Below are 25,464 nucleotides of genomic sequence, written 5' to 3'. Positions count from 1 at the left end.
TCTTTGTTATTGCTAAGATCACCGGTGAAGCTAAAATCACGGACCTCAATGCTACTTTCTCTGCTGTCGTTACCCCGTTGCAACCCTACAACGAGTACAATTGCACCGCAGCGATCCTGAACACTGCTGGATGGTCCGACGAAACGGCTCTGGCCCCCTTCATGACCGGTGAAGATTGTAGGTAGAAGTTAAGGAAGAAATTCGAAGTAAGTCTTGTTCAATTAATCAATCTAGTTCCAGAGCAACCACAAAATCTTCAACTAAGGGGGGATGTCCGAATGATCGAACTGAGCTGGAAGGCGCCGAAGGTTAAGAATGGAATCATCTCTCGTTATCGAGTTCACATTCGGTCGGAAGATGCGCGATACCCCACACCCAGCTATTGTCCTCTACCAGATCCGTACAATTCCACTTTCGATCTGCACGAAGACGACGAGAACGCAAAGATGAAGAACTGGGACGTTGACGAGCTGGACCATAATATTAGTTACCTGAACCCATACACTGATTACGTGGTTCAGGTGGCGGCGGCCACCAAAGCCGGATTGGGCCCGTACACTGAGATGGTGTCCGTGGCGACACTTCCGGAGCGTAAGAGTTGTTTAATTTATGGGGAAACTTTTTTCTTAATAACGCTCTCTTTGCAGAGCCCGATCCGGTGTATGAGTTCTCGGAGTACAACGTCACTCTTCCGGAGATTGACAAGCCATACAATTCGACGGTTCACATCTCGTGGAAGATACCGTGTCATCTGCATGGGCGATTGCGTAGCTTCTCGGGACAGTTCATTGGCTACAAAGGTGCGTTCGAGCACACTTTTGGTTGGACTAGAACCATCGACCCGAGCGACGAAATCTTGGAAACGTATAGTCTAACGGAAGAGCGCCTGGAGCCAGAGCTTCAATACAACGTCTCGATCATGGTATTTGTAGAAGACGTCGGTAATCATAGTAATGCCAAGTTTTTGAGTTTTCTGTCACCGGCTGGGAGTAAGTTGAATATAATTTCTCGCATAAGTCTTATAGATACTTACTAAACACGATCATTTATTTTCCAGTACCAAACATTACAAACGAAATCAACTGGGGAACAGTTAACGTGATGAACGCACCGAATCCGACGAGAACAGCCAGGATTTGGATTTCAGATTTTATCTTCCAATCCAACGTTGGCAGTATTACGAACGTAGCTCTTCTTGTTTCCGAACGTCACTGTCAAGCGGACCCGGTTCCAAAAAGGAACCTATCGATTGAATGGCCGGACGTCCTCTCGTGGAAAGTTGCTGCCCAAATGCCCTGTATTCCGCAGTATCAGACGACCCCCAAGCAGTGGAATCCTATAGAAACTAGAAAACGTGCTGGTAGACAAACTGCAGAGGTAGAGTACATAATTGGTAAAGACCATTGCGAGGAAGACCAGGAATATTGCAATGGGGCTTTGAAGCCCGGAACGGAATATGCGTTGATAGTTAGGATTTTCACCAATAGTGGGTACAGTGACTCTACAATCCAATTTTTCCAAACGGATTCACTCATTCAATTAACCGTGATCGTAACGTCGATCTTTGTGTGCCTATTGCTGGCGTTTGCACTGGGGCTGGTAATCCTCTGGCGTACTCAGAAGCTGACAGTGTCACCACTTACGGCAGTTCGCTCACCGAACGAGGAACCCGCCGATATCCCACTGAAGAGTTTCTCCGGAATCTATGAAGAGCTCATTCAGTCGAATAGGGAAAAAATCAACAAGGAATACCAGGCAATTAACTTCTTCTTGGAGCAGCTGATCAACGAAAAGGTTACCTTCTTCGTTGCCAAGGAGAACGAAAGGAAAAACCCTTATCTGGGCATTTTCCCGTACGACGGTAATCGAGTTCCGTTGGACGTTGACGACATCTTTGTCGAGGAAGATGAGGAATCCAACGACTACATCAACGCTTTGTTCATCGATGGCTACAAGTACCAGCGGGAGTACATTGCCACGCAGGGTCCGAAGAAAGAAACCTGCTTCGACTTTTGGCGGATGATTCTCCAGTTCGAGGTGGAATCGATCGTGATGTTAACGCAGACGGTGGAGAACGATAGGATCAAGTGCTATCAGTACTTTCCGCGGTTCAATCAAACCTTGTACTTTTGGGAAGTTTCGGTCAAGTGCACTCAGGAGCTCAATATGGGCTTCTACCAGAAGCGGTTGTTTTTGGTGACGAGGGTATGTTTGAAACATTTTTAAACTTCTTCGTTACGTTTTTTGTTATTAACTTTTTTTTCTCGCAGGATAACATGAGCAAAGTAGTGTTCCATTATCACTTCCTAACATGGCCGGACCACGGTTGCCCATCGAGTTCATCGGATTTGATAAAATTCATCAAAATAATTCGCTCGGAGCGGAAGAACCTGGCACTACCCGTTGTCGTCCACTGCAGGTTTGTTGTACTAGTACTAATAGGTTTCGGTGTAATTGGTTGAATTTATAAATCTGAACAGCACCGGAGTTGGTCGCACGGGGACGCTAATTGCGCTGGACATCATTCTGCAGCGGATACAGCAGGAGAAGAAGATCAACATCTACGATACGGTTAAGCAGCTGCGAACGCAGCGTGTCAAGATGGTACAAACCAGTGAGCAGTATGCCTTTCTGTACCACGCATGTCTGGAGTACATGACCAGGAATAACAGGAAAAGTAAGATATAAAGCGTTGCCCTTTTGAGGCAATTCTGATGCATATGTTGAATCGTTTTCAGAACCAAAGACCAGTACCGAAGAGATTAGCACGTCGGCGAGGAGCAGCCCGGACACCCCGAGTAGCGTAGCTCCTAAAAATGGTCGAAGACCAATGATCAACATCAAGTTGCCAAAGTATGTTCACAGCGGAATATCGAATGTCAAGAGCTACGTTCCAGATGATGTCGAGAGTAAAACATAGTATATAATTGTTCCAGTTGACGATTTTCGAAAGTGCCATAAGAACTGAAATTGTGCGGTTCCTATTATAGATAAAAAGTGATTTCATAATACATCTTATGAATTTTTTTTTACATGAAACATGTATTGAATAAAACTACTAGTCATTTGATGAAAACAAAAATCACAGTATTTATTGCGAAATTTTTCTCCATTTACACTCGAGTGATTTAAATTTCGTCGATATCATAGTTCGCTTTCGATTCCGCTCTAACCGTTCTCACCTTGTTAACCACGCAACGTCATCTACATGTACAACGTGTTGAGCCCCTCGTGCGGCGACAACATCATCGACGAAGAACCTCATTCGTGTTCGGGTCTTGCAAACAGTAAACAACGTGTTTTTTTTTATTCCTTCCGTGATTCGAGGCAAACAGAATTTGACAGCAAAATCAAGGGCTCGACGTTTGTACTGCGAATATTTGATGAAGTTTTCATGCATTGTTATGGACGATGAAACTTATATCCTGGAGGATTTCAAGCAGCTTCCACGACTGGCTTTATATTCTGCTATGGCCAACAATGCTACAGCTGAGTATTTCAGGATAAAGAAGGTATCGAAATTTCACATAAAATACCTTATTTGGCAAGCAATTTGCACGTGTGACCGAGAGAGTAAATCTTTCATCACTACAGACACAATCAACAGTGCCTGCAGAAGCGATTTTTACCCTTCATCAAAAGCCACAAAGAAAGCCATTATGCTAAAACTGTGATGAAGTGGTACGAAACAAATCAAGTGAATATTGTATCAAAAACCACAAATCCGCCAAATTGTCCAGAGCTACGTCCAATCGAGAGATATTGGGTTCTGATGAAGCGGAAGCTTTCTGGAAAGATACAAGGAATCAAATATATCAAACACTTCCAACAAATTTGGACAGGAGGGTTATTCTGCGTGGCGAATGAGGTGAGACGACATTTGTCACCTCGCAGTCACATGACTCTTCTCACTCGATTCCGACAGTCGACTCGGGTGGCGAAAACCTCATGCGACTGCAGCGATGTCTTAAGGGAAATGCGTTGGAAGCGGTTCGAAGTCATCTGATGCATCCGTCGTCTGTACCGTTGATCATCGACACTTTGAAAACACTGTATGGCCGTCCAGCTATATGGACTACATGGACCAGATCGTGACGGCCGCTAGTGAGGTGAATTTCCAGAACGAAGCGGATGAACATCGTAACAAGCAGGAGAAACCGAAGACGAAGGAGAAGATGTACGTGAACACGCATGCTGCATAGGAGAACAAAGTAGAGAATGTCCCTACTATCGAACGTAGGTGGAACAAGCCTAAGCCATGTGCAGCCTGCCAGAAAGACGCCAACAAAATAAAGGATTGTCATGCGTTCCGCAAGATGGCTCTCGGTGATCGCTGGAAGCTCGTTCAGGAGCGATTCTTGTGTCGTCGCTGCCTGGGTTCTCATGGAAAATTTCCGTTTAAAGCCAGCAACTGTGGAGAGAGCGGCTGTGAGGAGCGCCATCACAAGCTTCTTCACCCCGGAAATTCACAATTACCCCGATCGACTGACCCTCCGAAGACTACAAGCACAGTAACCGTTCATCGTCAGTTCAAGCAAACGGCTTTGTTCCGGATTATTCCCGTATTGCTGCATGGGAATGGCAGAACCATCCAAACGTATGCCTTTCTCGATGATGGATCTTCTAGGACGTTGGTGGAATCGAAGGTCGCCAAAGAACTCGGAGTGACCGGCGAGGTGCACCCACTCTGCCTGCAGTGGACAAGTGGCATCGAACGCGTGGAGGACGAGTCACAGCTGATAAAGTTGCAGATATCGAGTGAAGCTAACGCTACGCGGCACGATTTGAAGGAAGTGCACACTGACAAGAGTCTGAACCTTCCTGTTCAATCTTTGGACTTGAGTGAACTTTGCAATGAGTTTCCGCATCTTCAAGGGCTACCAGTACAAAGCTAAGCCGATGCTTTCCCTACAATTTTGATTGGTTTGGATAACTCTTTCGTGATGGCAACACGGAAAAGCAGAGAAGGAGTCAGAGGAAGCCCAATGGCTGCAAAAACCAAGCTAGGTTGGGTGGTATACGGGAGCACATCCGCTGGAGAAGAACGATCAATCCATCAGCTCTTCCATATTTCCGTTCGTTCATCCAATCAAGAGCTCCATGATCTAGTGAAGATTTTTTTGCGTTGGAAAGTGTGGGAGCTGTGTCTTCAACGATGGAGAGCGACGACGATCGACGTGCCAGAAAAATTCTCGACAGCACAACTGTAAGGACATCGTCAGGAAGGTCCCAAACACACAGCTTACTGTGCTGTGGAAACACGATAACGTAGAGTTCCCGAACAGCAGACCCATGGCGGAAAAGAGATTCCGCTGTCTCGAACGTCGTCTAGCATCGAAGCCCGAATTATATCAAAATTTGAAGACCCAGATCATCGAGGACCAAGCCAAAGGGTACATTCATAAGATGAGCAAAGAGGAGTTAGCCAGTTTCGATCCCAAACGGACCTGGTTCCTGCCGTTGAACGTCGTTACGAATCCGAGAAAGCCAAACAAAGTACGATTAGTATGGGATGCGGCAGCTAAAGTCCAGGGACAATCGTTGAATTCTGCTCTTCTCGCTGGCCCGGATTTTCTCATACCGCTCACAGCAGTTTTGAGTTCATTTCGCCAGTTCGAGGTGGCCGTCAGCGCAGATATCTGCGAGATGTTTCACCAGTTTCTCATCCGACCAGAAGACCGATCTGCTCAGCTGTTCTTGTGGCGGGACGATCCATCTAAGCCTTTCGATGTGTTTGTGATGGACGTAGCCACATTCGGCTCAACATGTTCGCCTTCTGCAGCACAGTTTATTAAAAATCGGAATGCTGAGGAATTTTCCGAACAGTTTCCACGAGCGGCGGAAGCGATCACGAATCATCATTATGATGGATGATTTCCTGTGTAGCGTACACACAGAGCAGGAAGCTGTTGATCTGGCAGAGCAGGTAAAGCTGGTACACTCCAAGGCAGGTTTCAACATTAGAAATTGGCTGTCAAACTCGTGTGAGGTTCTAATACGGGTCGGGGAACAGCAAGCGGAGTCGCAGAAAAAACTTCTCGTCGACAGGTCGGCTGCCTACGAACGCGTTCTTGGCATGATCTGGAAGCCAGAACCGGATGTCTTCGTCTTTCAAGGTGTGTTTAGGGATGAAATACAAGCTTTTTTACTGGATGACACGGTCCCGACGAAAAGAGAAGTTTTGCGGGACGCATCTGAAGAAGCATTTACGGCTGTTGCATATTTTCGAATCGTCGAAGGATCCAGAGTTCGTTGCTCCCTAGTGTCGGTGAAAACGAAGGTTTGAAACTCTTGTCTATTTCGAGACTAGAACTATCAGCAGCCGTTCTTGGTGCAAGGTTGTCAAAGTCCGTAATTGAGAACCATACAATTCCAATCAACCGAAAAGTGTTCTGGAGTGATTCTCGCACCTTTCTTTCCTGCACTGAGATAATTATCCCTACAAATTTCATAAACTACATCGTATGAATGCATGCAAATACAAGCCTGAATCAATTTCATAATTATCTTATGTTTTCATACTCCATCTATAGTATTCATAATTTGATACAACAAAAGGTATACGAAAAACATAAAAATTTCATAAACACGTCGTATAAATTATTTTGGCAAATTATCATACGATGATCGTATGTAATTTATTTAGACAGTACAAATCAAAACAACAACAAAACACAAGATGGCGGATCCAGCTTCAAGACGTGACGCAAGACTCCGTAAACCTGTAAGTAAATTTAATTCGTATTGTTTCTTTGTAGTTTACAACTTTATTTACATTTGTAGACAGTTAAGCATGCTGCTGCTGCTTCTGCTTTATCGATTTCAACAGCACGTCAGAAGAGACAACCGGATCGGGTAAGTGTCATATTTATTTTTTGTTTTTGTTTTGATAATTTAATACAACAGTAACATTTTTTTGAACAGGAATCGGACACGAGTACAATTATGTGCGAATCACAGTGAACGTTTCCGGGGGTTCAACAGATTCACCAGCCAACACAGCTGCCTCAACAGACAGAGTAGCTGCAGCGGCTGATCGAGTAACATCCCCGACTGCGACGAAGATTAATGCAACGACAAATTTGAAGGGTTTCGAGGAACTTCCCCCAGTTTCCGCAGTTGTACCTGCCAATCTAAAACCCACACGGATTGCATCAGAACTAATATAATAAATATAATAAATAATTGCTTGGTTTAACGGCTTTCTCAGTCTTAATCTCACTCTAAAGACTACGATTTAATCTACCCGACGCTTCGGTTTTAGTTCATGATCCATGGCCGAAACGTCGGGCAGATTAAATCGTTGTCGTTAGCGTGAGATTAAGACTTAGAAAGCCGTTAAACTAAGCAAATCACTCAAGTACTAGTCGTCACCATCACTAATATAATAATTAATCAACTCAAACTATATTTTTTCATTCATATCCTTTATGGGTTTCATACGAAATGACAAATGAAATTTTTCGTAATATTCAATGATAGCTATCGTTCGTTTATATTGAGATTCATAGTTATATGCATGAAAAATCATACGATGGCTGATTAACAAAAAACTGACAGTTCTTCAAGGTTCGGTCGTTAAAATTCAACATAAAATCTTGTCGCAAAAAATCATGCGATGTTTCTATGAAATTCGTTTGATTAATAATCTCAGTGTGGTTGAAATCTGATCCTAGAAAGTATCGACAATTCGTTGTTTTCAGGCTGACGGATATCCACGATTTAACGCAGGTCGACGAGTGGCGTTGGGTGCCAACCCGTTTGAACATTGCCGACGAGGCTTCAAAGTGGGGCAAAGGTCCAAATATCGCCTCCGACAGTCGCTGGTTCCATGCGCCATCGTTCCTCTATCAACACCCGGATCTATGGCCCCAGCAAACAACGAAGGAGGTGGAAACAGAGGATGAACTTCGTCCGGTACACCTCCATCAGAATGTCGTCGGAAGTCAGCTGCTGTAGTTTGAAAGGTTCTCGAAATGGGAGCGCCTGGTCCGAGCGGTAGCCTACGTACGCAGGTTCGTTGACATCCTTCGTTGCAGAATCAAGAAGCTAGCACCAGGTAAAACAGAGTTCCTGAATCCGGACGAAATACTCAATGCGGAGTCAACCATTTTCAAGCTGATTCGGCTAGAGACCTTTGGAGATGAGCTCGTTATCCTCATGAGGAATCGAGGACTTTCCGCTGGAGAACAAATGAAGATCGAGAAAACTAGCAAAATCTCCAAACTTTCTCCCTTCCTGGACGAACAGGATGTCATGCGGATGGATGGCAGAATTGCAAATGCTCAGCAGGTATCGTTTGACTTCAAGTTTCCCGTGATTCTGCCCAAAAGACACGGTGGAACTAAACTCCTCGTCGATTGGTACCATCGGCAGTACAAACACTGCAATGCTGAAATAGCGGGGAACGAGATGCGTCAAAGGTTTCACGTATCGGAGATGAGGGTTGCCTTCAAGCTAGTCAGAAAGCAGTGCCAGTGGTGCAACATCTACAAGGCGACTCCGGAGATTCCACGAATGGCTCCCCTGCCTCAAGCTAGGACGGTGTCGCACGTTCGGCCATTCACCTATGTCGGCGTGGACTACTTCGGGTCAATGCAGTTAAGCAGGGACGCAGCGATGTTAAGCGTTGGGTTGCATTATTCACCTGCTTGACCATACGTTCAGTGCATCTGGAGGTGGTGCACAACCTAACGACGGAATCCTGCAAGATGGCGATTAGGCGGTTCATCGCACGGAGGGGGGTCCCACGGGAGATATTCAGTGATCGGGGAGCACAATTCGTGGGTGCTAGTCGTGACCTGAAGAGGGAACTTCAGTACATCAACAGCAACCTTACGGGTACGTTCACCAACACAGATACACAGTGGCGTTTCAATCCACCCTCCACGCCACACATGGGGGGTCATGGGAACGCATGGTTCGGTCGGTTAAAAGTGCGCTGGCATCTTTGACTACCGGTGTCAAGCCGGACGATGAAACCCTTCGTACGTACCTGATCGAGGCTGAATCTCACGGCCTCTCACATACCTGCCAATCGATTCCGAGGAACAAGAAGCACTTACCCCGAACTGCTTCTTAATGCTGAGCACTAGCGGAGTTAATCAGCCAGTTAGGGAGCCGATCGACGAGAGGGCAGTGGCACGCTGTAACTGGGACCTGTGCAAACAACTACTGGACAGGTTCTGGGGTCGATGGATCAAGGAGTAGCTTCCTACGATCACTAAGCGTACGAAGTGGTTCGTGGATGGAAGACCCGTTCAAGTTGGTGATCTGGTAGTTGTGGTGGAAGACCGGATCCGGAATGGTTGGCTGAGAGTGTAGGATCTAAGCAACCATTGGTTTTGTAACAACCTTAAAGCATGAGAATAAATATACATTATCAGTTGTACCTCGGACCGAACCAGACGTTTCTACATTTTGGCGACGAGCGATAAAAGTTACCCACGGATTTGGACACTCCACCCCAGAAAATTTTACTCGGACCCCCGTGAGATGGCTTGGCCTATGGTGAGTACTTGTGATAAAGCAGATTTTCGAGAGAGTTTGCAGTGGAAAATTCTAATGTACCAAACCTGAAATCATTTCCGTGGATAGAAAATTCTTAGGGATGATTTTACCTGAGAAAATTGAATTTCAATTTCTCCCGTAAACCCGGAATTTAACATCCTAAGAAATAGAGGCAGTTCAGGGTATTTTTTTTTTCGGAATGAAAATCCTAATCGCTTAGGGATGATTCTCACTAAAACAATTTTGTTGATGACGTGAGACCCGGTGATTCTGGAAAATTCTAAACAAAATACGCGGAACCCATAGCAACGGGATGAAGTACGCAGTGAAATATGTAAAAAGTATCATTATGTAGAACCCAATGTTTCATGGGATGCAGTACGCAGAAATTCCTAATGTGAAAGAAAGCGGAACCTTTCGTTTGGAATGAAGTGAAGGGTGATACGGTCAAAATTTGGTCAAGGGAAAACGCGTGTAAATCGGTGAAATCGTTTATTTAAAAAATCAAATTAAATTTCTTTTTCAAGTTCAATTAGTATAAAATTCAGGAAAAATATTCAGTTAGGCTTCCGCTTTTCCAAATCCGAATTGCCGGGCCTTACGCTTGACCCCTGCCATCAGATTTTGTACAGCCACCTTGTCCACCTTCTTCGCCGCAGAAAGCCAGTTTACCTTGAACTGCTGCTCGCCCTTAGCAGTTTTTTGGTCTTCTTTAGGTTCCGCTTGACAATAGCCCAGTATTTCTCAATTGGGCGGAGCTCTGGCGTGTTGGGAGGGTTCTTGTCCTTGGGAACCACCTGCACGTTGTTGGCGGCGTACCACTCCATGGCCTTTTTACCGTAATGGCAAGATGCCAAATCCGGCCAAAACAGTACGGAACAACCGTGTTTCTTCAGGAAAGGCAGCAGACGTTTATTCAAACACTCTTTCACGTAAATTTCTTGGTTGACAGTCCCGGAAGCTATGAAAATGCTGCTTTTCAAGCCACAGGTACAGATGGCTTGCCAAACCAGATATTTCTTTGCGAACTTTGACAGTTTCATGTGCTTGAAAACATCTGCTACCTTTCCCCTTCCTTTTGCCGTATAAAACTCCTGTCCCGGAAGCTGCTTGTAGTCGGCTTTGACGTAGGTTTCGTCGTCCATTACCACGCAGTCAAACTTCGTCAGCATCGTCGTGTACAGCCTCCGGGATCGCGCTTTGGCCGTCGTATTATGTTTATCATCGCGATTTGGAGTCACTACCTTCTTGTAAGTCGATAGTCCGGCTCGTTTTTTGGCTCGATGCACGGTTGTAGACGATACACCCAGCTTATTTGCGGCATCTCGGAGAGAGAGGTTAGGGTTTCGCTTGAAACTACCGGCAACTCTCTTTGTCGTCTCAGCGGCTTCCCGTTTTCGATTTCCCCCCGATCCAGACTTCCTGGCTGTCGACAAACGTTCCCCAAACACTTTAATTACATTTGTAACGGTTGATTTGGCAACTTTTAGCGATTTTGCCAACTTTGCGTGCGAGTAGCTCGGATTTTCGCGACGCGCGAGCAAAATTTTGATACGCTGCTCTTCTTGCGTGGACGGCATTTTGACAACTGAAGAGTGAATTCCAAAATCAAAATAGGAGCAACATTCTACACACACACACCTTCAAAATGAGGGGTGTTCAGGTTTTGACGTTGGATAACGTCTTTCGGCAACATACAGGGTACAAAATTGAAAACAGTCATTTTGGATGCGTTACGAAAAATTAAAAGATTTTGAACGATAATAACTCAACCGTCTCTCGATAGATTTACGAGATAATGGCATCAATCGATTGGAAATATTTCTAGCAATTTGCTGAATGTTTCAAAACTATTGATTCCATTCTGTAAACTATTGAAAAATGGTTAAAAGTAAACCATTGTCTAAATATGGTGAAAATCGATTGATTTTTTTAATATTCTTATACTTTCTCCAACCGAGACATCAGATGCGAGTATCTGACACTTCTGATATTTTCTGTTCTACTATATAAGCGTCCAACAAGGTTGCCCGTTCCATCATTGTCTATCCGATCGTCGACCCAGCAGCAGAGCAGCAGAGCAGCAGTACCAGAGCAGCAGTACCAGAGCAGCGGAAGCAGAGCAACGGCAGCAGAGCCTGGGGGCGAAAGGGCAACTACGCCGAGTGCGTTGGAGTCAGTGCTCCGGTATACTGGGCCGCCGTCATGGAATGCCCAGCTGCTGCAGTTCTCAGTCGGTCGTATTCACCGTCTGCTCCGCAAGGGCAACTACGCCGAGCGCGTTGGAAAAATGGCCACAACATTATCAAGAAAGAGTTTAACGATTAATTTTCTAATGCCTTTCCGACACTTGAATATCGAAAGTTGAATCTTCGCAGAGCCATAGATTCCATTTTATTGCATTTCTACAAAACTTATTTCAGAATCGAACTCGTCTTCACAGACTGTGTGAAGAAGAACGATGCATCATCGAGCACAACCCGTGCCGTTCCAAAATCGTCCTCATCACAACCTCCAAAACAACCATCTACCCTCTCGACATCTCGAGTGGATTTCCCGGTTCATCATACCACCTAGCGCTGTTCTACTGATTGGTAATAATATTTACCCGGAGTTCACCGCACTCCTGGTTGAAGCAAAGCGCCCGGCATGCAAACCGCTTATCAAAATCGCCATCGCCATCCGGTACCCATGCTCGGCATAACCATCATTCCAAAACCACAACCAAAACGGCCCTTTTCGATAATTCGACAAAGAGTTACCCTAATAAAAAATAACCATAAACGAACGATAACCCAAATCATTGAACTATTCCACAAATGGTTTGGATGATACCCAGAACACGTCGTTAAGCAAATTAACCATACAATTTTTATTAGGGTAGTTTTGAAGACAATTTCTTTCCAGAATATCACAGTTACACTTAAATTTGGGGACTATACTGGGGTGTGGGAACGCTGGAAGGGGAGATGCTGTCTGTCTTCGAACATCATTCCAAAGCTCCTCCAGGGCGACAGAGTAGAGCAAACCCAACAACATCAGCCCAACAAAACGGCCCTTTTCAGGGCCACCAAACTTTCGCAAAAGAGTTATTAAGGAATATTCCTAAAATATTGTACGCGATGAACGCTTCCAATAGGAAAATGAACGACGTCATCGAATGGCGCATCCTGATTGGCTGACGCAGCCGAAGAAAGACTATAAAAGCAAACAACATTCCAATTCATGTTTCATTCTGTATCCTGCATTTAACCATTGAAGAGGAAGCAGCGAATAAATAAAGGTAGAATTGAGAACAGTATCTCATTCTTTTCGTCCGAGAATGGAGATTTCCTGAGCATTCGTACTTCGTCCAGCTCCTGTTCGTTCATCCACTGGTTGCATGTGGTGATCGATTCATCTTCCATAAGTTCCACCTAGTGGACACTTTTAAAAGAGTTGAACTTTCCTGTTTCCCTGCTCATCGGAGCCTTGTGTTCGGCAGTTTTGCCGTGGTCCTTCTAGAGAGAGAGAGAGAGATTTACTTCGCTGGTGGCTGTAGTGGTTACAGCTGTTGGCAGCTCAACGACTGGTGGCTGAAGAGTTATCAGCGACCCATCGTTCCTACGCTGTCCGCTGTGGTGTGCGCAGCCAACGGTGCATCGTCCCTTCGCTGGTAGCTGTGGTGTGCACAGCTGTCAGTGGCTCATCGTCCCACTACTGGTGGCTGTGAGGTGCACAGCTGTCGGTGGCTTGATCACGAGTTGTGTCGTGGTCCTTCGTTCGAGAGAGGCATCCCGTCGCTGGTGGCTGTAGCGTGTACAGCCATTGGTGACTCTTCGATCCATACGCTGGTGGCTGTGAAGTGCATAGCTGTCGGTGGCTCGATCACAAGGTAGGTTTTCGTCTGTGCTGTTGTGGTAAGGGCAATGATCTACCCCAAGAGAGATTGAGTACATAACATATAATATACACAATTAAGTACAACACATAACAGACGTTATCCAACGCCAACCCTGCGGTCGTATCTAGTATACAACCCTTCCAACTTTTTTAAATGCAAAATTGAAAGAAATACGTCAAGTTGATATTGACCAAATTTTGACCGTATCACCCTTTTGAATGTGAAGGCCTAAATATATTGGCGAATCAAAGCAAATCCAAAACTAGTCATGCCACACCTAGTTTTAAGATCCGCAATTACAAAAATGATGATGTACTAAAAAAAAAATGTCATGCAATTTGATGGATATCAAAACGTCATTACCATTTTCACCCAATCGCCATCTGTGAGTCAATCGTCATTTTGATTCTTCAATAGCGAATTTGTTTTTGATTCAGTTCCAGCCTGGATCGGGCATCAAGATTGGGTTTGCTTGTTTAGCCTGGTACGTAGCTGAAAAGAAAACGGAAAAGTAATTTTTGGGGATTTTTCCCAAAAGAAAATTTTGAGATTATAGGGAGATGGGGTCAAATTGTAAAATCAACACTTATTAGTGTTTATGTTGTTTAAATGCATCCAAAACATCAGTTTTGCAATTGATGAATCTACGTTACGGTCAGCCAGCAGATGGAAATGATGTGAACATGATAATGACGTTTTGCTAGCTGTCAAATCGTATGGTTTTGTGGTTTTGGATTTCAAACCAAGGTGTCGCATGCACTGGTGCAGTTTCGCGTAGATTCATCAATAAACGCCAACATTACCTAACGGAATAATTGATCAGACCATTATTCTGCAAGGAAAGTGAAATTGCATTCAGAATGCGCCACATTCATGTCGATCACGATACTAATGTAATCGATCTTTCCTTTACCGATTTCTTTTGAACTGCGTACTGGGTCAAGAAATGCTAAAGGAAAATAATTTCTTTAGCGCCCATTACACATGTCAATATATTGACAATAAATTGACATACTGACAATATTATTGAAAAGGTGATATTGATGATGATGATTGATGACAGGTATTGACGAAAAGCTGATTTTCATTTCACTTTGTCAATACTCAGAATATATTGACAAAAAAAAACAGTCATTTCTATCAATATCATCAATTTACGAAAATTGACAACATCAATGGCAATACGTTTGAAGTCTTTAAACCTCAATGTATTAAAGTCAATATTACTTGTCTCAATTTCCCCACACAAGAAACGTGGATCAGCGGGTCAAAAGAGAAACGTCGTTGCTGAACCTATGGAAAATACTAACTACACACTGAATTCGGATAACCTATGTCGGTAAAATTTTACCCGTTTTCTGAACTACTGAAAAAGTCGGTAAAATTTCAAATTACCATTGCTCGTAAGAAATCAATAAAATCAACACATTATCATTGAATGATTTTAAATAGGTCCGTACAATTTCGCAATAAATTTCAAAATTGTTGAATTGGTTGGCACTAGAAATACTCAGAGGGAGAGATGGGCGGAGAGAATGTTTTGATCCAAATGAACTGTCAGAATCTGAGCCAATCGAACATTCCCATTAGAATTTTTCCGAGGATTTCTTATTCTTTCTAGTATTGCAAACGAACAGAAATTCAATCCCCTTTATGTTTTGTGTGCTTCTCAAATTTAACTAGTTTTTGGAACCAAAAACAATATTCTATCTCTATTGATTAATTGATCTTCGTTGTTTAATGAATGGCACCAAGAATTGTGCGAAATATTGCGATGCAATCAATTATTATTTTGCACGTAACTCGAATCAAAAATAAAACTCATTTGAAATGCTAGCTTCTAGCAAGGGTTGCAAGATAATTTAGGAACAAATCTCTGCTTCCGAATTGAATTTTGTTTTCTCCGCCTATCTCTCCCTCTGAGTATTTCTAGTTGGTACCTGAGTACTGCGAACTAACTCAAAATGCTTGTCATCTGGGAGCCGAGTCGAACTGTCAAACGGGAACCAAACATTAAAAAGAGCTCATAAGTCATGTGGGTAGTTACTGGCAGTAATTTACTGCTTGAACCACAAGTAAAGGTATTGCCACCTACTGAAATCAAATTAAGAATTATAATTATGAAACTGTCAAAACATCGACCTTAGTAGGCGGATATTGTAAATAATCTAACGTGATGCTCGAATAATTATTTTATATTAATAATAATGCCAAAACTGGGTTACGAATTGCTGAAATAAGAATTTAATCAAACTTTATAAGAGTCATGTGAGCTTTGTGGGCAGGTGCACTCCCAACACCATGTGTTCGTTATTTGTGGAGCAGAGAAGGAGGAGCCAAGAGTTCATTTGACAGCATGTATATACGATGTCGTGAGCTGTTTCGGCAAAACAATTTGAATCTTCGAAAGATTTTCATAATTTTTTTTTGCTCACTTGAAAAATTAAACCGACAGAGTTCGCAATACCCAGGTTGGCTATCCTTTCATCCTTTCCACTGAAAGTGCCAATAAGAAACTGTCAATATTTGTCGATTTCTCGACGGTTCTGTCAACACCAATATCAAATGTTGTAACTTTTTGACAGAAAATACACAGGACAACATGATAACAAATTAATGGAATTGAATCAAATCGATTGTCGACTGCGCGGAATTACCACTCGTGTTCAATAACCCACGTTCATGGTATGGAGTTTCCCATATATAAACTATTATGCTGATGTTTTTGTAAACATTCCTAAAGGAAAAACTTGCATATATTATTTAATTTGCGTTACGTGTAGGCATGTGAAACGCAGACAGTATTTATTTTATTTTAAAGTGATTATGCTTGTGATTTTGTAGCAAATGAACATCGATATAGACGAAGCCTGGGTAGTGATTGGTGACTGTAAAAGGATACTTTTTTTTGTTTAGTTTGATATCCATTTTATATCACACACGAAGATTTAAACAAAATGGCAACACTGCATGCGTGAAGGTGCATTGTGAGTCAGTCGGTCTAAATGACGTACGTTCTCCCTCCTCTTGGGTAGGGGAAGAATATTGAGAAAGTGGAATGAAAATCAGTTTTCAACAATACTCGTCATAAAACCATCGTCATCAATATTACCTTTTCAATAATATTGTCAGTATGTCAATTTATTGTCAATATATTGACCTGTGTAACCAACACTTTAGTGAATTGTCATTAATGTTGTAAATATTTATAGATTGATTATATTGTAAGGAAAATTGACAATACGATGTTTGTCAATATATTGACATATGTAATGGGCGCTTTTAGCATTCTGTGTCCTATCCAAGGGGGGGAGGTGGCTGTCAAACACGAACAATCGTCGCCTACCTCGCATAACTGGTTCCAAACGTAAACAAGCCATAAGAAACCTACAGCGTTTGTTTACGTTTGGAACCAGTTTCATACAAGATGATCAGTAGGCTGATTTGACAGCACGTCCCCCCCCAGGTCCTATCCCGTAGCACGTAAAAACGTCATTACTTTTCAGCTGCGTACCAGGCTTTTTCTGTCAAACGTCAGTGTTAACGTTTGTTTTTGTAAACTGGCTCGGGTTGAGGTTCGCACTGACAATAAGCACGGGTTCACACGGGTTCCAACCTGGATAATAAACAAATTCGCTAATAGTGATACAGCTTTGTCGAGGAAATCTCGGGGGGAGGGGATACGGTTTTCACGCAGAAAAAACTATCGTCGTAACAAAAAATATTTGAGGTAAATTTAAACGTAAACTCAGTTTGTTCTGGCCACAAACATAAATTAGGTTGATTTCAAACGTATTCCATGTTTAAAGTCATGTGAAATCAATGTTTAAAATAAAAATAATGTTACGTTTATTTAAAAAATATTCGTGCTGAAGATAAACGTATTTATTTTTGTTTGGTTTGACAGCTGTGCGAACAATAATAAATATGTTTATTTTAAACATGCTTCTCATGTTTAAAATAAACATACATATTTTGGAATTATTTGAGTATTTGAGTGCTGGGTAAAGCAAAATAAAACGGAAAGAAATGAAAAAAAAAAGATCCTCGGGCAGGGCATCTTAATTCCTGCTCTTTTCGGGTGCGATTAAGGGTGACCTGTGGGTATTGGGGTCCTGGTCCGGAATGCGAGGACCCGTCGGGGTGGGTGTCCGGGGGTTCCAGTTCAGTGGAACCGGTGCAAATGTGTGTTATTAGCGTCGTTTTGCCGTTTCTGCCTCGGTTTCTGTCACTGGTCCTCATACCGGTTTCTTTCCGTGTTCGATATCGGAGGAGGATCCGGAATGGATTCGGAATGGATGACCGTTTTCTGTTGAGGTTGAGCAAAGCTGGGGCAACTTTTTCCAAATGTAACAAGAAGGAAATAAAAAGGCATGACACGCTAGGGGAAGTACAACTTGATCTGAAGTAATATTTGGTGTAAAAATTGCTCAAATTGGTAATTATTATAATTTTTAGTATAAATATCAATGATATTAACTGTCAAGCAGACAGCTTCAAAGTAAAAAATAAAATAACAGTGTAACTTTTTACGCATACACTCAATGACGTTTCACCGTTGTTGTTTATGTTTACTGCAGCTTTCATTTTTGCCTAGATTTTCATTTTCGATAGCTCTGATCGATTTCGACTTCGACTTTTCATGATAAAAACGGTAATGGACGTTCTCCCAACAGCAAATTTTGCCAGTTGCAGGCTCATGGCAAATCGAGTGTAATACGACCACGGAGCCATCACTCTGGGACTCCGTTTACAGGGGAGACGTAGTCAGTCGATTCCCGTTCCATTGGAGGACAGCACATTGGTTCGCAGACGATGAAGAATTCGTGGAAATTAATGATTATTTTCTGGGACAGAAGTGCGACCGATTATGTGCACTGAGATCAGCTAACAAATAATGCCGAATTTTTTAGAACAAGGATCGGATTTTGGTGGTGGTGGCCAGCAAGATCATCGAAGAATGACTTGCATCTGGTGTGAAATCCATTTTTTATTAAACGAATGTCAAATGTACACTTCAAACCATAAATAGTCAAAAACAAAAAAACAACTGTCAGACTAAGTATAAGATTCGAAAATATCACACATATTAAAATATTTAATATTTCCACTATCGATATTGATGCTGATAATTGGTCCTGTCCTTCCCCTAGATGACACGCTACAAACCGTTTACCCAAATCCTATATTGTTGAAATAAACATGCTTTTGAATTTAATTCAAACATAAATATTTTTGTTTTAAACATGCTTTCAATTTACTTTGAATAATTGATGAATCTACGTTACGGTCGGCCAGCAGATGGAAATGATGTGAAAATGATAATGACGTTTTGCTAGCTGTCAAATCATATTGAATATTTTTTAGTACATCATCACTTTTGTGGTTTTGGATTTCAAACCTAGGTGTCGCATGCACTGGTGCAGTTTCGCGTAGATTCATCAATTGGCGTCTTGCAGTGAAACTTTTCCAAGCTTTCGCCACCTACATTACGAAGTGAGAACTACTAGAAGGAGGATAGTTTCCAAATTCTCCAAGTAAAACAGACGATTTTTGGGGCAAATTGGTACATAAAGAAAAACTAATAATTTCCAGTGGAAACTTTTGCTTGAATCGTGTAAGAAAACGTGTTTGCAAACTAACTGTTGTAACTATTTCGGTATGGATCGGAGATGTTTTCATGGAATATTATGCATAACAAATTTGCACCCGCAGGTAGAGGTTACCTCCTGCGCAGCTGCATTTTTCGGAAAATGGTGAATATGTGCGATTTCCACTAGGAAGAAAGTGGAAATTAAGTGAATTTACATAGGAAAGATTGTATCATGCTGGTGATAATGGAGAAATGGTTGTATAGGACGCCAATTTTCAATAAATGTTCATTTTGGCCTTTTTTAGGTACACATATTGATACTCACAATTTTCGGCGGAAAACGCAATGGAACTTGATTTACTCAACACGCATCATACTATAAAGTGGTGCTCGATGGTTTATAAAGTGTTAACAAGATGACAAATCATCTTTATTTTGAGTAATTGAGCAATTTACTTCTGTTTACATCATACGTACGATGCAGCATTGATGGAGCCGTGAAATAAAATGAATATATCTTATGAAAGTTCATCTGGAAAAGTCAAAGATGCACATCAGTCTGATCGCGAAAACATTTTCTTCTTCAATTCGAATGTTTTATTAGAAGGATTTTACGCAGGCTTGAAGAAAATTATGATTTAATGCAAATTTTCACGAATTTTATATGCAGTCTGTCAACATTATCATCATCATGCAGTGGCGACATCTGCGTCGAGCTTTTACGGCAATCTTCCAATTCATATGTTTAGAGTATAAACATTTATATTTTTGTTTTAAATGAACAAAATTCGTATCCGTGTTACACAGATAAAAAATACTACCCAAAATTTGAGTTCTTTTTGAGTTCAGTCTCTCACTTGCACTCGTTATAGTTGTCAAAAATGAACGAGAGATTCGAACCAACGATATACTTCAGCTCCTCGTTCAGCCCAATAAGTTACCTCTGAGTAAATTGCATATTCTCAAATTTACGTGAATTAAACATAACTTTCGATAGTATATGTAGAATATACTTAAGAGTGAGTATTTTTTTGCTTTTGTTAAATGGAAACTACTATACACGATTTACTCAAATTTGGGTTATTGGGCAAAACCCGAGAATTGCTGGAAAAGTACTTAATTTTGGATAGTTTTTCATCTCCATGTAGAGCAAATTGTAAAAAAAACTCTGTCGCTGTCTCACACGGTAACTCGCAACAACTCAAAATTGAGTCGATTATGCTAATTTCAGCGAGAAGTATGGCTACTCAGAAGTGAATAGCGCACTTGTACCAACAATCAATACGAAACTAATGATTTTAAATTGGCTCACTACTTGACTAGCCTATTGGTCCCAAGCAAACGATTAACGTACCCCATTCTAGTCGAAATTCTAGTACTACGCAATGTTTGTTTTGATTGGCTATGAAAGTTTGACAGATAAAATGAGGGGTTATAGGTTTTTCCTATGTTTCGAGGGGTGAATCGATTAGCTTGGGACCGAAGAGAGTACCAGAGCTGAGCCAAAAAGTTGAGCATGTTATTTCGGGACCTTCTAGTCTTAGAGTTACCTCTATGCTTGTACCATAGAGGTAACTCTAAGACTACTGGGTCCCGAAGAAAATCATTATTATTTTTGGCTCACTCAGTACCAGAACAACGGTCCCAAGCAGTCCCAAGCTATTTCACTCACCCCTGCATGTTCTGCATGAATCCACACACCCCTGATGTTATCTGTCAAACTTTCATAGCGAATCAAAACAAACATAGTGTAGTAATAGAATTTCAACTAGAATAGGGTACGTTAATCGTTTGCTTGGGACCAATAGGCTACTAAAGTGGTGAGCCAATTTAAAATCGTTAGTTTCGTATTGATTGTTGCTTGTACTCACTTTTGAGCAGACGACGTTCTCGCACAGAGTGAGTCAAAACCACCCTGTGATATTTTCGCCCGGGAATTTAAAAAAAATTGTTTGATAAAAAATGGAAAATACCTGCTCCAGATTCATTTATCTGGAGCTGAAGATGACTGAAAATCGTCTCCGCATGCAGTTCCTACTTACCATAATACATGTTGGTCAGTGTTCCCTAATCAAAATGTTATGGTTAATTTGCTTAATGACGTGTTCGGGGTATCATCCAAACAATTTGTGGAATAGTTTAATCGTTCGTTTATGGTATTTTTTATAAGGGGTTATACAATAATTTAACCATTTCTTAGAGCGTTTGCTCCGACACGTCTGGCATTTTTTCTAAGTCCCGGATTTGGCTGACTGAGTGGGTTTTACTCAGTTATACATTTCCCGTTTACTCATATTTTGACTACCCAATAGGCCGTATGAATAAAAAGAGTTGGCTTTACTTTCCCGTGCTTTTACAAGAAAAGTAAAGTAAATGCTTTTATTCATACGACCTAATGCATCAGACGAAATTGAGACGATCGACTCACCCGGTGAGCAAGCTGAAGTAAGCGTGCATACAAAAATCCAACATGGCTGAGTCATGAATTAGAATGCCTATATGTAGTTACCTTGGTATATACTATTACCCTATAGTTGAAATATTTCACTGCTGGTTTGTGTGGTACCCATAGTTCCACTCTGGAAATCGAACTGTCGAATTCACGTGCTTGTTGTTATTGTTTACCGTTTGTTATTCGCGATGTTTCGGTATTTTCCCGTACATTCATATTATCCCAGTTTTCAGTAGTTATTTCCTACATTTTACGTTAAACAAGTAACAAAATGCGAGAGACCATTCCAATAAACCACCAAATCACGTCTGATAGTAGGCAACCATTTATGGCTGCACAAATCTGCGAAATATCACCCGCATTGCTTGTGGGTGAGTTGAAAAGTGAAGCAAGTTTTTCCCCCGGTGTTCCGGTTATTTGCCGATTGTCCGACAGTAAGCTGTTTCTGTGCCGATTGTTTGCACCATCAAGACATTTAAAAGCGAGTACAATTTGCTATGTAGATGAAACGGTTCAGTTGATCGAGGATGCTATTGAAAAGGAGGCGATCGAAGGGGACGTTCCTCGGGTTAAGGAACTGGAAGTGATCAGAGAAGAATCGTGTTACTTCGAAGAGGTCAATGTTGAACTAATGGTAGACTGTTCGAAATTGGATTTGGAATTGCTGCGTGATCGAGACAGTTTATCGTCGCTTGTAAAGGATCTTATGCGCTCGCTTTTTGTGTGCAAACGTTGTTTGGTTAAAACGGACGATAGCTTCAATTGTGGAATCGTAGGAATTCGAATACATGAAACCGTTGGGAAGCACAGTTTTGGTTTCACCGATACTGACACTACAATAGTAATAGGTGAAATTTGCTTCAATACTGTTCGGAGTAAAACGTTAGGGGGTTTATCGGATGTGAAGCAATGCCTAGTGAAAGCCTTGGAACGAGCTTCAGATAATCTGCTACTGGCTGGTCCACCTGGTTCGGGAAAGTATTCGCTCGTCGCCGAACTGGCTCGTGAAAGGAACTATCCAGTTTTCGAAATACGCGGATTAGATTTCATAAAATCTCACCCAGGGGAAACGGAACTGGAGTTGCGGACGATATTCGAACGGTTGGAAAAATTCAACAAATTGTTTCTACGATCGAGTGTAACAATTCTTTTGGTGAAGGACGTAGATACCCTCTGCCCCAAATTGAATAATAGGAAGGGTGAGGACGTGTCGAATATCTCCAGGATAGCGTCCCAATTTACAACCTTACTGGATCGTTATCACGGCGTCGAGAGTGGAATTCTTGTGATTGGAACCACCTCCAATATCGAAAGCCTTGACTCAAAAGTTCGACGACCTGGGAGACTGGGAACGGAGATATTCGTTCGGATGCCTTCCGAGCTCCAGAGGGGTGAAATCATGGCGGCTATGCTGAGAAGGACGAGTTTAGTGTTGGAACAGTCGGTACTAGACGACATTATTAGAAGGACTCCGGGTTACGTTGGAGCAGATTTGGAGCTTCTTGTCTATACGATTCATAGGACCTTGAGGAGACATTCTGCTCAGGACGTCTCGTCAACAGTAGAAGAATGCCTGATCAAAATTCGTCCTACATCGCTTCGGAACTCGATCGGTCTCATCAGTGGGTTGAATCAAACGCTTGATTTAATAGGAGGAATGGATGAGCTGAAAAAGACTCTTCGGGTATCAGTTCTGGGACCGCTTCGGCACCCAGAAGCCTTCCGACGATTCGGCATGAGTCCTCTGAAAGGAATCCTACTCTACGGGCCACCAGGTTGTGCCAAGACAACGATCGCCAAATGTCTTGCAGCAGAATCCCGAATGACCTTCGTGTCAGTGTCGGCTGCGGAAGTGTACTCGCCCTACGTGGGAGATTCGGAGAAGTTGATAGCCAGATTATTCAACCAAGCTCGGCTGAGTGCTCCGGCGGTAATTTTTCTCGACGAAATCGATTCTCTCGTAGGCAATAGAGGAATGCAAGGCGTTCGGACGAACGACGTTCACATTCGAGTGTTGTCCACTCTACTGACGGAGATGGACGGAATCGGAACGAGCGTCCAGTCTGTGATTGGCAGTAGTGATGATTCGAAGAATATTCTGGTCATTGCTGCCACAAACCGTCCGGATATGATCGACGATGCGCTGCTACGACCGGGACGGTTGACGAAGTTGATCCACGTTCCAGCACCGGACAAGACAGCGAGGTTTGAAATTTTGAAGAAAATATCGGAAAAAGTTCCGTTTGCCCATGACGTCGATTTGAGTGAGTTGGCCAAACAGACCCAGCGCTACTCAGGGGCTGATTTGCAAAATCTTTGCTCTCAGGTTTGCACTCTTTTTTGTTTATTACAATGGCTATTACTTAAATTATTTAAATTACAGGCCGCCTTGCATGCTGCTACCTTGGACGAAGATGTAATAGAAGTCAACATGGCTCACTTCCTGCATATCCTTAAGGAAAATAGACCCTCCTTGACCAGGAAGCAAATCGAGTGGTACACTGAATACGAATTAAAGCGCAGAATAGTATGAAATTCCGAAACTGACGCAATCGTTTTCTTTTTTGGTCAATGATGACGCTGCTTCTTCTGGTGAGCGGAAGAAATACTTCTCTTCAAATACCTATATTTAATGCAAGTAGGTGCTTCTCTTTTATCTCTCTTCGTTAGAACATAGTGTTCTACACGGGTCATGTCTTGTACCTGCTTTTGGACATACAAAGAAGAAATCGGCGGTTGGCTCCGGAATGCATGTTTTAATTTTCTGCCAAACAGCTCGCAAATTCCGTTGCAGTTGGTCCGACCAGAGATAAGGGTTTTTTTTTTCATTCCAACACGTGGTGTCTTTGGGTGAGATGCAGGCGGTGGTTGTCGATATTACAACAGTCTCGTTTTTAATTGATTGGATTTCTAATTTTGGAGCATAAATAAATGACATAGCAAATGTTTGGCCCCTTCTTCATATGGTGACAGCGCCGGTGGTTGAGTGGTAAACGTGACTGCTTTCTCATCTCAGTTCAACCTAAACAATGCATTAGGTCCTAAGTAACATTCTCCATGTTAAGACATTCCCAGCTATTTTCAGCTCATAGATCGATGAAAGAAGCTATCTATCTTCTAATACGACAAACACGACAAGAAACGGTTCTGTTCCAAAGTTATCTTTAATAGGGGAGATGTTGGTAAAATGCCCATGCAAAGGAAGATCCCCGTTTAATCTACAAAGTGAATTGATATTTAAGTGCAATACCATCTATTTGTTAGAGGTTTCGAATCGAAGCAACCGGCGTGTACAATTGTAACTATTGAACCACAGAAATAAATTTAGTCTCTAGTCATCCGCCAATCAGTTCATGGGATTCTCTGCTTGATCGTCAAGCAGTTCAGCTCGGTGTTAGCTCGCTCTCTCGAGTTGTTTGAAAAGTTCGTGGCGATAGTGTTCGCGCTCTCTCTTTCGCGGTTTGTCGTGCGTGTGTGTGTGCCCCGAAATGGGGAAGCATCGGTCGCGAAGCCCGGCGAAGGTCCAGAACCCCGGTGAAGGAAACTCCGGTGTGCCTACCTCGAACAGGTTTGCTGTTCTCCCCATGGATGGGAATATCCAGCCAGCTGTGTTGGAAAAACGCAGCAAAAAGAGGAAGAAGAATCGAGGCCAGTCCGATGTCACTGCGACGAACGCCAGCGACATCGGTGATTTCGGCTACGCCATCGGCAACGAAAATTCTGCCGGCCCGAGTGCGGCAAAACTGAAGCTACCTCCATTGGTAGTGAAAAATGCCCATCTTAATGAGCTCATCGCAGATCTAGCGACGCTGGGCGTTAAAGCCGAATACAAGTTGGGCAGAGTCGGCACCAAGGTGGTGCTCCGTACCAAAGCGGAGTATGACTTGGTCGTCGCCCACCTGAGGTCTTCCGAGGTGGAATTATTCACACACGACATTCCCGGTGAGAAGCCATTCAAGGTCGCATTAGGGGCCTACCAAACTTCGACCCGAAGTTTATCGAAGCTGAAATCAGAGACCGGTACAA

At 42.6% G+C, this 25,464-nt stretch overlaps 2 protein-coding genes across 2 annotated transcripts in view; both read left to right on the top strand.

The window, feature by feature from the left end:
- The window catches only part of LOC135701065 (phosphatidylinositol phosphatase PTPRQ-like), a 68,362-nt gene extending 65,377 nt beyond the window's left edge, over positions 1–2,985 (top strand). Inside the window, exons 5-11 of the mRNA XM_065221772.1 lie at positions 18–177; positions 235–591; positions 648–989; positions 1,058–2,205; positions 2,271–2,419; positions 2,481–2,677; positions 2,739–2,985. Of these exons, the coding sequence (XP_065077844.1) occupies positions 18–177; positions 235–591; positions 648–989; positions 1,058–2,205; positions 2,271–2,419; positions 2,481–2,677; positions 2,739–2,920 (2,535 nt within the window). The 3' untranslated portion in view covers positions 2,921–2,985. The remainder of the gene's footprint in view (positions 1–17; positions 178–234; positions 592–647; positions 990–1,057; positions 2,206–2,270; positions 2,420–2,480; positions 2,678–2,738) is intronic.
- An 18,625-nt stretch (positions 2,986–21,610) lies between these two features.
- On the top strand, positions 21,611–23,985 carry LOC135701053 (ATPase family gene 2 protein homolog B-like). The gene is made up of 2 exons (XM_065221759.1): positions 21,611–23,764; positions 23,822–23,985. Exons 1-2 carry the CDS (start codon positions 21,710–21,712, stop codon positions 23,969–23,971), a joined length of 2,205 nt encoding a protein of 734 aa, XP_065077831.1. The 5' UTR covers positions 21,611–21,709; the 3' UTR covers positions 23,972–23,985.
- Positions 23,986–25,464: the final 1,479 nt, after the last annotated feature.

The sequence above is a fragment of the Ochlerotatus camptorhynchus genome, unplaced genomic scaffold (assembly GCF_037179485.1).
Source record: "Ochlerotatus camptorhynchus isolate MF236.1 unplaced genomic scaffold, CSIRO-AGI_Acam_v1.1 ptg000149l, whole genome shotgun sequence".
Classification (NCBI taxonomy): domain Eukaryota; kingdom Metazoa; phylum Arthropoda; class Insecta; order Diptera; family Culicidae; genus Ochlerotatus; species Ochlerotatus camptorhynchus.
This window is presented reverse-complemented; position numbering and strand designations above follow the sequence as displayed.